General features: G+C 42.6%; 1 protein-coding gene across 1 annotated transcript in view; it reads left to right on the forward strand.

Annotated features, from left to right (window-relative positions):
• form3 (FH2 domain-containing protein formin 3) overlaps positions 1–12775 on the forward strand; it is a 49098-nt gene that overhangs the window by 19593 nt on the left and 16730 nt on the right. The window contains exons 11-21 of the mRNA XM_080273138.1: positions 168–339; positions 1653–1760; positions 4104–4174; positions 4592–4718; positions 5557–5702; positions 6476–6588; positions 7520–7644; positions 8394–8550; positions 9379–9513; positions 11443–11620; positions 12637–12758. Coding sequence (XP_080129264.1) covers positions 168–339; positions 1653–1760; positions 4104–4174; positions 4592–4718; positions 5557–5702; positions 6476–6588; positions 7520–7644; positions 8394–8550; positions 9379–9513; positions 11443–11620; positions 12637–12758 — 1454 coding nt within the window. The remainder of the gene's footprint in view (positions 1–167; positions 340–1652; positions 1761–4103; positions 4175–4591; positions 4719–5556; positions 5703–6475; positions 6589–7519; positions 7645–8393; positions 8551–9378; positions 9514–11442; positions 11621–12636; positions 12759–12775) is intronic.

Below are 12775 nucleotides of genomic sequence, written 5' to 3' on the forward strand. Positions count from 1 at the left end.
CAGGACAGAGTAGCCTGGCCCTGGGACCCTACACTGGTGGGGCAAAAAGTATTAGATGCTGGATGGATGGCTAGATGGATGGCCAGACAAATTTATATGGGTTAGGAAAGAGCTCATGTAATGTGAGGGTTAATCAAACTTGCTGCTAACGTTCATCCATTCCCAAGGTACAAGCTGCGTATTGAGTCCATGCTGCTGAAGGAGGAGTTTGAGGCCACTATGGACCAGATCGAGCCCTCCATCAACGCCATCATCTACACAGGCCGGGACCTGCTCACCAACGCACACCTTCATGAAGTCCTTTATATGGTCCTTGTGGCTGGCAACTTCCTCAATAGTGTGAGTAGTAAGGCCGTGTAGTAGTGGTACATTTATTACAATAGTAGTCCAGTTAGTAATCAGTCCATTTATTATTATTTCATTTATTACACCCTTTTCACAACAAGAAGTTATCTCTAAAGTCGTTTCTCCATCCATGTCACACTCTTATACGTAGAATAGTTTTTGTTGTTGTTAATCAGCCCTGGTTTGTTTGGCTGAGCAGGCCCAACAACTGCAGGCAAACGATCACTCCTGCAAGGCCGTGTCGTGCAGTGAACTGATGCTCCCTTTCAGTTGACAGTTCCTTGCAGTAGCAAGGCATGAAAAAAGTGTGGAGATTTGGTTCTTGAATGGATGCCACATTGCATCTTTGTACCATTTAACAAGGGCATTATAGCAGGCTCCACATCACCCCATTATCTGGTTATATGATTACCACCCAGCACTGTTAATGGTTACAGAAAGCCATTAGGCCTGTCATTTGGTGTAGAGTCACCTGAAGTGAAAAGAAGAGTAGTAAATAGTGACAGAAAGGAAAAGGTGAAGTAGTAAGAAAAGAGGTCAGACAGAGATACAGTGATAAAGATGATGGAAGATGTAGGAGGCATTACGTCAAGTAAGTGGGTAATGGTTGCCACCACCAACCACCACTGGAGTGTGATGTTATTTCAGGTTGGTTATGCCAGTGGTTGGATGAAAGGCTGTCAGACTAACCTGATCTTATGTTGTATATACTGTAGGTGTGACCCAAAGACCTGATTTACAGAAATGAACATAGTAGTTTAGCCCTTCATGACAGCTGTCCTCACCTTTGCCTTTACTTGATATACAGTTAGAATTTTGGGTAATAAATTAATGGTTACTCAGTGGTGGGAGGTACTATCAGGGGATTGACATGTGGCTACAAGCTTGGTAACCAGCCACACAGTCACCACTTATAGGCAGGAAACATTCAGCCACAAGTATTGTATTGCCTCATGACACTCTTTCTTCTGAGCAACTGTATGTACTGTAGAGTCTAAGTCCAAGCTGAGACTCGGTGTTACAAAAGTTATTACATATACTGTATCACATTTATTTTTTCTCAACAGTTTCCTAGAGACTGTTGGGAAGTAATTAGCTGGTTTTGACATTTGGTTTAACTTTAGTCCATAGAAATCATCAGTTGTATCCTAGCCAGCCTCAATATTGGGAGTCCTTAATAGGAAACATGGTGTCATTTTTGTGTATGTATATTAGGAGCTGTATGTAATATAATGTAAGCATTCTTCTATCACACACCTCCCTTTTCCATTGCCTCATCTTCATCTCATCTTTGGCTCCTCCTGCAGGGTGGGTACGCAGGCAACGCAGCGGGGGTGAAGCTTTCATCCCTGCAGAAACTCACCGACATCCGGGCCAACAAGCCAGGCATGACACTGCTGCACTATGTTGTCCAGGTTCGTTTATTTTACTGATCGAAGGTTATTGTGTTGTGTCTTTTGTTCATTGCTTGTTGTATTTGTTGTTGTTGTAATTGTTGCTATGGCCCCAGGTTCATCTGGATATGAACCTAGTAGACTCTGGGCTGTTACCTTGCTCCGTCAGTACACCATCCCTCTTTCTGTGGATAGGGAGAGAGGTGAGGGATGTTTGTATAACTTGGCAGCACCATCACCCAGTTATATCAGTGCCGCCACATGAAGCCATCCCTCTTCAGCACCTGCACATTGGTTTGCCAGTTGTATTATTAAAATTTATAGGTCAAAGGGTTAGGCAAGCACCCACACTTTGACAATCATTTATGGAACACCTGTAATTTAAATATTATCAGCTGCATCCAACAGTACAGAGTGTAAGCGTAGTCGGCAAGAACACAAAAAGATCAGACATGTTCTAGCATCATCACCTGCCTCAAAAATATTCATAAAAAGTTGGGGGTTTGTCCACACTTTCGCACTCCCAGTCTTAGCAATACAGTCCTAAATCTCAATGAAGGGGCTTGAAGCTTTTTTTCATGACCTGGTGAATGTGGCTTTAAGTGTTTGGATCACATACTGCTGCATGAGATGTTGACTATAATTCTTTCACACTAACTTGGCCCAGATTTTTGTCATTTTGCAGCTTATTTCATGTAGGTCAGTGGCAGAAAAAGACGATACTAGGGTGTTATTACCTTTCCATTGCACTTCCTCTTGACTAGCATCATATTCTAGTGTTAATCTAGTCTTACAGCTCTGCACTGGTGATGGATAGATGACAGTTTTAGGCCAAGTTAGAGTAAAAAAGAGTATAGTGGCATTAAATGTTTTCAAGTATAGTGTCCTCTTGTTGGGTCATAGATCTTGCTTGTGTCAAAGTGGGACTGGCAGTTTATTACAGTATTCAGGCATGTCTTGTGTACTTTTGTTGCTGCATTTGTTTGTTGTTGTTCTTAGTTGTACCTCTATACCATAATGCAATTTTTACTGTAATCCAGATTGTCTTCATGTATGCTGCTATAAAGATTGAATATCTCTTCTGTAAATTTTGAGATTCATAGTGTCTGATATTACCTGGGCATGTCTTATGTTCTGTAGGATTATCACTTTAATTTCTGATGTCTGATGTATATAAAAAGTGCATATTTGTATAACTGTATTTTTTTCAGGTTCTTTGATTTGTTTCTTAATGATATCTGGGCATGTTGTATGTTGTTTATTCACTGTATTTATTATGTTATTTGGGGTGCTTAGAAGTACAGGCAGACAGGTGCATAAAATAAAGCATGAAGCAGTAATTTTAAAGCCTATATTTCAGTATTAAAATATTACTTGATGGTATACATTCAACCTTTGTTATAGATAATCTCTTATAAGTTCGCTTTGTTTTGAAGTCCACAGTAAATTAAAGAAGTACTGTATTACGTACTGAAGTTGTGCTGCTATCTATAAAATTGAATTGTCAGTTTCCTTGAATTTACAGTGTCAGCTATATGGAAAAAAGTCTTGATAAGTTAGTACGACAGCTCTTATACTGAAGACTGTGTATATATATGCTCATCTGCCTGTACTTCAGAGCACCTCATTTGCTGGCTAGTCCTGAACCATGGTTTCTACCCACTCCCTGCCACTACCCCTGCCTGGAAGGAAGTCATAGCCAGATTGCACACTGAATAAAGACCTGTTGCTGGTGGCTTAGAGCTCTTATTGACTGCATGAGTTATCACAAACTGTTCCTCATGCAGTCTAACAAAGCTTGAACTATATATCTATGGGATCCGTCAATAGCCAGATGCTTTAATCCCATTAGGGGTGGCCACACACAAATTGCCTCCATGTTACTGTACCCTTGGCATTTGGCTGCCCTTCCCCCAACTCACATCCCTTCTCTCATCTGTCCACCCCATTCCCCATCATATCCTGTCTCTCCCTTCACCTCACTCTCCTACACTCTTCTAGTCAGTCTTTCATTCTCCATCCTCACCACATGGCCAAATCATCTCGGAATAGGTCTCATAAGGTTTTCAGTCACATCCACATCAACCCTTTAAATTTTGACAATAGGTCTTTGTTCAGTGTGAAACTTTGGCTATGATAATCCCTTAAGTTGAGGAAAAAACTAGCGGGTGAGTGGAAAGCTTGGTAACAGGTACTGCTAATTATATGTATGTGGAGAGGCATGGCTAGGGGGGGCTCAGGGAGAACTCTTTGAGGGGGTTAAGAGGAGGGTTCAAAGATAGTCCCCTTGATATCTGGTGTGGCCTGTGTGACTATTATTTTTGCCTGTTTAATCACCTGTGCTTTGCCTGTTGTGTGGTGTAGCAAGCAGAGAGGAAAGACCCAGAGCTGCTGAAGTTCCCGGAAGAAATGTCGTGTTTGGAGGAGGCCACCAAGTAAGTGTGCCATTTGCCTTGTTTTTTTGCCCCTCGTACCAGGTGTTGGGCCTTTGTCTGCCGCTGTTTGAATAATATGATGAATCCTGTAGTGTGTCATGGTAGTTCTTATTTAAAGCTGCTTCTCTTGGATAAAATTGAGAAAGATATATGTGGGCTTTGTGAGTTAATTCTCTGCTCCTTTCCTCCTCTCTTCCCTTCTCTTCTCTTCTCTTCCCTTCCCTTCCCTTCCCTTCTCTTCTCTTCTCTTCTCTTCTCTCCTCTTCTCTTCTTTCTCCTCTCCTCTCCATTTCTGTCCTCTCTCCTCTCCATTCCTGGCCTCTCTTCTCGTCTCCTCTCTTCATTCCTGGCCTCTTCTCTCTTCTTTTAAATGCCTCACTATTCCACACCTCTCACATAACCTTTCTCGCACCCCAGGACAACAATCGACCAGCTCGTCAGTGAAATGAAGCAGCTGGACTCGAGAATAGCAAAGATCTCGGCTCAGCTCAACCAGAAAAACACCTCACCCGATATTATCACGCAGATGGGAGACTTCTTGCAGGTAGTGTGTGTGTGTGTGTGTGTGTGTGTAGTATTTTGTAGTTGTTAGTATATTGATTTTTTTGGTGTATATTGTAGATTTTCATTTTTTGTTTTGTATTTTTTAAGTATGGAGGAGGACTACTGGGCCTTGGGAACAGGCTGTGAATTCTGCGCTCAGAGTCATACACATTAAGAGAGAGAGAGAGAGAGAGCTAATTACCTGAGCAGACCCCTTGACAGCAAGCAAACAGGCACCCTTTAGTAGCAGACAGTACCATGCAAGGTGCAGGGAGTGTAGAGGAGGCATACCTCCCAACAAGATGAGCTGTGTATAGGAGATATTTACGAGTAGTAGTCTGAGCCGGATTTTGACTACTGTACTTGGTAAATGGAGTTGAGTTCCCCGCCTGGGAGTGTATACTGGGTGTGAGGAAACAAAGGAATTAGGTGAAGATAATTAGTTTACTATTACTCTGAAGTTTTGGCCTACACAGGGCCCATTTTCAGAGAGACCATGGTAGATTTATTGAGGGATCAGGTGGTAGTCTGATTGGTTTATAAGTTGGTTGATTGATTGATACAGAATGGATTGATTGGTTGATTAATAGGTAGATAGGTTGTATGAATAGTTTTTGATTGATGGAGTGACAGACTGATTAATTGATAGATAGAAAAAAGGTAAATAGATCAGTGGGTAGGTAGGTAGAGATTGATTGTCTGGCTGATTGATTAGCATAGGTGGATGGGGATGGGTGGATAGATGAGTGGAGAGATAAGTAGATAGATAGATAGATGAATAGAGAGATAAGCAGATAGATAGATGAATTTCCCCAGGCTAAGCATGTCTTCGGTTACAGATTGCCGCAAACGACCTGAACTCTCTGAAGGAGGGACTGGAGGAGGTGGAGAAGGTGAAGCAGCAGGTGGCCGAATACTTCTGTGAGGATCCAAACGCATTCAAGATTGAGGAGTGTTTCAAGATCCTACACAACTTCTGCTCAAGGTCGGTCCTCTTCCTATATTTTACAGTCTTCCCTCCTATATTTTGCAGTTGTTCCTCCTCCTATATTTTGCAGTCTTTCCTCCTCTTATATTTTGCAGTCTTTCCTCCTCTTATATTTTACAGTCTTTCCTCCTCTTATATTTTACAGTCTTTCCTCCTCTTATATTTTACAGTCTTTCCTCCTCCTATATTTTACAGTCTTTCCTCCTCTTATATTTTACAGTCTTTCCTCCTCTTATATTTTACAGTCTTTCCTCCTCTTATATTTTACAGTCTTTCCTCCTCTTATATTTTACAGTCTTTCCTCCTCTTATATTTTACAGTCTTTCCTCCTCTTATATTTTACAGTCTTTCCTCCTCTTATATTTTGCAGTCTTTCCTCCTCTTGTATTTTACAGTCTTTCCTCCTCCTATGTTTTGCAGTCTTTCCTCTTCCCCTTCCTGTATTTTGCAGTCTTTCCTCCTCCCATATTTTTACAGGTCTTTGTATAGTCTCTTGTGTAAATTTCCATCTTTTTTTTCGGGTTATTATAGGTTCTGTAATGTTTTTGTGATATTCAAGATTGCCTTTTGTACTTTTCTGTATGTGTTTATCTTATTGTACCTAACTCAACTGTTGGTGAGGACATCCATAGCCACATCCCTTCACTCACGGTACTTCTAGCATCAGGTGACTCCCTAACCTTGTAGCCCAGAATGCCATTTACTGTACTTGTCACTAACGAAATAGGATTCTTTAAAACTATATATAATGGTGACCGTTGACACTGCAGGTTCAAACAGGCGATAGCAGAGAATGAGCGCAGACGACAACAAGAGGAGCAGGCGGAGGTGCGGCGGAGGACCAGGGAGGAGAACGCCAACAAGAGAAGGTCGTCATCCCAAGGTGAGGCCATGGCTTTTTTGTTTACTGAGTACCTACCGTCCACTCACTCAGTGTAGTGCTGCGTTCAGTGGAATTTTCCATTGAGTGACAAGCCAAATGGTAACCTGTAACCCTGGAAACCATTGACCCATAATTGTACCAGTCTAAGGGATCATTGGGATTTATTGGTCCCATAATTGTATCAGTCTAAGGGATGATTGGGATTTACGGTATTAGTCACATAATGCCACTGGGAGCAATTGAGGCTGATCACCTTTTTCTTTTTTTCTTTTTTTAACGCAAGGAAGAAGGAACCAAAGGCCAGGAGCCCACATATCTGCAGGCCTCAATGCTCCTGATGGGGCTAACAAGTCTTGATGGATGGTTTAATGAAGATCACAACAGACTTATGATCATTTTGGTTGTAATGTTTGTTTTTGCAGATACAGTACCTTCCTTAGTCTCTTGTTTTGTGCGGAAAAAAAGAAAGAAAGAAAGAAAGTTCCAGTAAAAATGAGGAATCAATTTTAAGCTCATTTGTGAATCTGGGTCCAGGATTTGTATCTATAAAGGATCCTAAGCAATTGACGGGATAAGCAAGTCTCTGTAACATTGCACTGTTTTGATGGATTAATTTATTTTCTGTATATTGTCACTTTGGTATTCGCTAATTTGATTGTGAAGTGTTTAGCTGTGTGAGTGAAGGTTAAAGTATTAAAAAATTGTCTCGCTCCTCTCCTCTCCTTTTCACTTCTTTCCTCACCTCACCTCTCCTCTCCTCTCCTCTTCTCTCATTTTCTCCCCTCCCCTCTCATTTTCTCTCCTCTCCTCTCCTCTTCTCTTCTCTTCACCTCTCCCCTCCCCTCTTCTCCTCCCCTCTTCCATCATGGCCATCTCCCACAGTCTCCATGCCTCTTTCTCACCCTCATCATGTCCTCCCCTTGCACCCCAGGAGGCCAGCCACGTCCAGGGTCCTTCAGCGGCTCAGAGTCCGAGGTAAACATCATGGAGAACCTCTTGTCCGACATCCGCTCCGGCTTCACCCAGCGCAAATTTGTCGAAATGGCCATGAACAAGGTATTATTATTATTATTATTATTATTATTATTATTTGGTGGTGACCATCATCCACTCACTTGATGTAGTGCTGCCTACTTCTTCCTTAGCCTTTATCATTCTTTTTCTGTGCCTGCCCTCCTCTCTTCCTATTTCTCCCATCTTTCCTGTCACTTCTTATTGCTCTTCTTTCCATTACAGGTGGCTTTACATTGAGTGACAAGCCAAATGGTTTCCTGTAAGCCAAGAAACCATTTACGACGCTGGGTGGTAACCATATAACCAAACCATACGTGCTGCCTACGTGTCAACAAGTGGGTTGGTGGAGGGTTAGTGCCCCTCCCCGTAAAACAAATAACTCAGAGTCAAATGGCCACCCCTTACAGGATTATGGCGTCTGGCAATAGATAGATAGATAGATTAGATTATTATTATTTTATTTTGTTATTATTATTATTTTTATTTTATTTTATTATTATTATTATTATTATTATTTTACTATTTTATTGTTATTATTATATTATTTTGTTATTATTTGATATTTATTATTGATGTTTTGTGCTGCTGCTAATTTCCCATCTGTTTTATGTTCTGTTTTGAATATATATTTTTAATGACCATGCATAATTATATTCATTATCGATAGCCTGGAATAAAGGCAGGGATGATGATGGTAATGATGATGGTAATGATGATGATATTTATTTTTCCTGATCCGTGCCTAGTCCCATCCCTTAACGCCTTGTCTCTCGTTGACTTATTCTCCGCAGGGTAAGAAGGGCAAGAAGCTGGACCTGGCGCAGAACGGTGGCATGACGTCCGAGGATGAGACGTCCGTATGCGGGTCTCCTCGGGTCACGCGGCGCCGCATGGGGTCCTTCTCCGGCGTCACTGTCACCACCGACACACCTTACGACAACTCGCCTGGTATGGTGATCCCTGTATAGTGTCATTAACCCTTTTTGACACTGCACACACTATGACAACTCCTCTTTAACCCCATAAGATTACACACTCAGTGACAACTCTCTCTGACCTTTGACACCCTGTGACAACTCTTTGACCTTTGACACTCCCCATGACAACTCCCTTTGACCTTTGACACTCCCTATGACAACTCTTTGACCTTTGACACTCCCTATGACAACTCTCTTTGACCTTTGACACTCCCCATGACAACTCTTTGACCTTTGACACTCCCCATGACAACTCTGACCTTTGACACTCCCTATGACAACTCTTTGACCTTTGACACTCCCCATGACAACTCTGACATTTGACACTCCGTATGACAACTCTCTTTGACCTTTGACTGCCTATGACAACTCTCTTTGACCTTTGATACTCCCTGTGACAACTCTTTGACCTTTGACACTCCCTATGACAACTCTTTGACCTTTGATGCTCCCCATGACAACTCTCTTTGACCTTTGACACTCCCTGTGACAACTCTTTGACCTTTGACACTCCCTATGACAACTCTCTTTGACCTTTGACTGCCCATGACAACTCTCTTTGACCTTTGACACTCCTTATGACAACTCTTTGACCTTTGATACTCCCTGTGACAACTCTTTGACCTTTGACACTCCCTATGACAACTCTCCTTGACCTTTGACACTCCGTATGACAACCCTCCCAGTTTGAATACCTTTGTCTGGCATCTTTAACTCCCTTACCAGTGAAGTATTTCTCATTTTAATCCACCCAATCCCGAATCTTGCCCAAAACTTACCTGTCATCATTTTGCGCCAGATGTGACCCCCAATGGCAGCCTGCGCCGCCGCCGGTCACGTCAGCCGTCAGAGGAGGATGACTCGAAGCTGATGGACTACCTGCACACCGGCGGCCATGACGGCACTCGCGAACGCAAGTCGTGGTCCGGCATAGGTCAGTGGCGGTGTTGAGTTGGGTTGGGCTAGGATGTATTGGGGTTAGCTTGGGTTGGGGTTTGTTCACTTGGGTTGAGTTGGGTTGGGTTGGGGTTTGTTTGGTTGGGTTGGTTGTGTTAAGCTGGGCTAGGTTGGGTTCTGTTTGATTGAGTTGGGTAGTGTTCAGATGGGTTGGGGTTTTTTGGTTAGGTTGGGTTGTGTTAAGCTGGGTTAGATTGGGTTCAGTTAGGTTGAGTTTTGTTTGGTTGAGTTGAGTAGTGTTTGGATGGGTTGGGTTTTGTTTGTCTGGTTGGGTTGGGTTAAGCTGGGTTGGGTTGGGTTTTGTTCATTTGGGTTGGTTGGTTGGGTTGGGTTTTGTTCAGTTGGGTTGGGTTAGATCAGTTAAGTCACATATGGTTTGGTTTGGTTAGGTTGCATTAGGTTACAGTGTTAGAAGAGATTGTATTATGCTGGATTAGTCAAGTTGGGTTTTATTGGGTTAGGTTAAGGTAGGTTAGGTTAGTTCGGGTTACATTGGGTTAGGTTGGGTTTTAGATTTGGCTGAGGTCAGTTTGTTTAGTGGATATTCATAACTTTAGGAATCTCTCTCTCTTTTTGAAATGGTATATGGAGGCTCTGTTTAACCAGTCCAGTAAGTATTGAAAAGAAAAGAAAAAAAAAAGAAGAAGAGATCTCTGTCAGCAAAATAACACTGGCAGAGGAAGTATACATAACTGAAAAACATTCTCTAGTTCTGTGGGTTACTTACAATCAGTTGTCATTTATATTTACTAAGCTGCTGATAAATACACACCTTTTCTTCACTAAATGAGATGAGATGGAGGGATGGAGTGGAGAGGTATATGGGAGAGGGGGTGTTGAGTTGGGGGGAGGGTAACATAATGGCAGGGAGGCAGGGCAACATGGAGGTGATTTGTTTGTGGCCACCCCTTACAGGATTAAGGCATCTGACTGTAGAGAGGTAGATTCATTATAAACTTAATTTGAGGTTTAAAAAATTGCTGCATTTTGTGCTTTTAACCACATTACCATGAACAAGAAGCACCGTACTGACTTGATATTGTTTCACTTTAAGTAACACTTGCCTGTATACATTGAGGATTATCTGTCTATCTATATACCTAGGCTGCTTCCCCCAAGGAAAGGGAGGTAGCCGAGACAGGACGACACACTCCCCATTTACTCATCATTCAAACACATTCATTCGCATCTTAGCCCCAAAGGGGAGAAGGGACAGACCCTCACCGCACCACACCGCACAAGGGTCAACTGCGCAATGCAATCAGTGACATCCGCAGCAGGGCCCGACAGCAGAGCTGGTTTACCTCTGCCACATCATAATAGACCCATCCCCTTACCCACACCTGACCTGACTAGCTGATCAGACCAAATGCAGGAGAATATCCCTCCAGGGCTGTGTCATCATTTATTCATTCACATTTTCTCTCCATTTATTTCTGTCACAAGCAGCCACTCTTCCTTGCTCAAGAGGAATAAAAAATATATATATATATCATTTGAGTAAGGACACTTTTTTTTAGGGTTAATGCAGTTGCAGACAGTAATTTTGCTCCAGTATGTTTTCAGACACTTGTGAAACTCTTAGCTAAATATAATTTTGTAAAGTGTTGAATTCCAATGATTGCAACTCTGGTTTTAAAAGCATTTTTCACTTTTATTATTTATTTTGGTGGCAGAAATTGCAACCACAGGCTCTTAAGCATGTGAACTTGGTGGACTGTAGGCTGCAGTTACCTTCCTCCTACAGTCCACCAGCCTCCTTTTGAGGAATAGGTGGGGAGCTGAGGAATGTTTGTATAACTGGGAAGAAGAGTAGGCAAGTTATATCAGCACCACTGCAAGAAGACATCCCTCTCCAGTGCTGTTGTTTATCATAATGAAGTGTAATCAGTAATTATGTCTGCAGCAGAGGGGTATGGTTCATTGGATCGGTCCCTGACGAGGCGTAGTCGTGGTGGTGGCAGTGGAGGCAGGAACCGTCCCAGCCTGTTGGTGGCTGATGCGCATGAGCGGGAACGACCGGCGTCACCCTCAACGCTGTCCACCCCAGACAAGCCACAGCCACCAGACCACAACAGACCAAGGTATAGTAGAGGCAGCAGTAGTAGGTCGGGGGGAGATGGATGAAGATCCTGGGAGTGTGATTTATTTTTTTTTTTTTCCCCCAGGATTCAGGGTGCATGAACAACGAGTGAATGAGAGTGATTTGATTGGGCGGAGTTTGCTACTTTCTGGTTTTTTTTTTTTTTTTTTTTTTTTTTTTTTTTTTTTATCCTTAGGTGGGAAAAGAGGTCAGGATATAGATGATGATGATGATGGTTATGTAATGGTGTACCTACTCATTACTGGCATCTGACCTATTTTAATGTAGCCTACTATAATCTAACTAAAACCTTTCCACATCATCACAACTCCAGGTTCATCTAGGTTCATTGAAAATTCAACATGGACAGCAGGCCAAAGTTACCCTTCTTCTGCAGTCTACCATCCTCCTTTTGGGGGATGGAGGGGACTGAGGGATGTTTGTATAACTGGAAAGCTTCACCACCCAGTCATGTCAGTGCCACCACATGAAGGCATCCCTCTCCAGCACCAAACCTGCTCAAACATACCACATCTAACCAAACCAAACTCACTCTTCATGTCCAAACCAAACCTTTCCATTGTCACTCTACGACAAACATTTACCCTGCCACAATCTAACCATAGCTGTCCTATCTCACAAAATCTAACCTAACTTCTATCCATGCCCAACCTTTCCCATTTTCACCCCATAGCAAAAATCTAGCTTACTGTAATCAAACCAAAGCTGTCCTAACTCACTAGATCTAACCTTACCCAACCCACCTCCCAAATCCGGTCCTAACCTCTCCCATTCTTGTCCACATAAAAAAATCTAGCTTTCTGTAATCTAACAAAGCCAGATCTAACCTAACCCAGCTCTCATATCCTGTCCTAACCTCTCTCATCCTCGCCCCACATCAAAAATCTAGCTTCCTGTAATTAAACCTATCCTATCCTTATCATACCTAGCCTAACGTAACCTAACCTAACCCACCTCCCATATCCTGTCCTAACCTCACTCATCCTCGCCCCACAGCAAAAACTGGCGGCAAAAGATAGAGTCGTGGTTCAAGGAGAATGAGAAGGAGCGGCAGAATGACGAGTTGAAGCGTCGCCTCCTCCAGCACCGCAAGTCCCTCGATCTCGACACTTCCTTAGGTATGTGGCGTAGTGTG

The sequence above is a fragment of the Coenobita brevimanus genome, chromosome 53 (assembly GCF_032717465.1).
Source record: "Coenobita brevimanus isolate Jiangsu-jjx chromosome 53, ASM3271746v2, whole genome shotgun sequence".
In the NCBI taxonomy this organism is placed as follows: domain Eukaryota; kingdom Metazoa; phylum Arthropoda; class Malacostraca; order Decapoda; family Coenobitidae; genus Coenobita; species Coenobita brevimanus.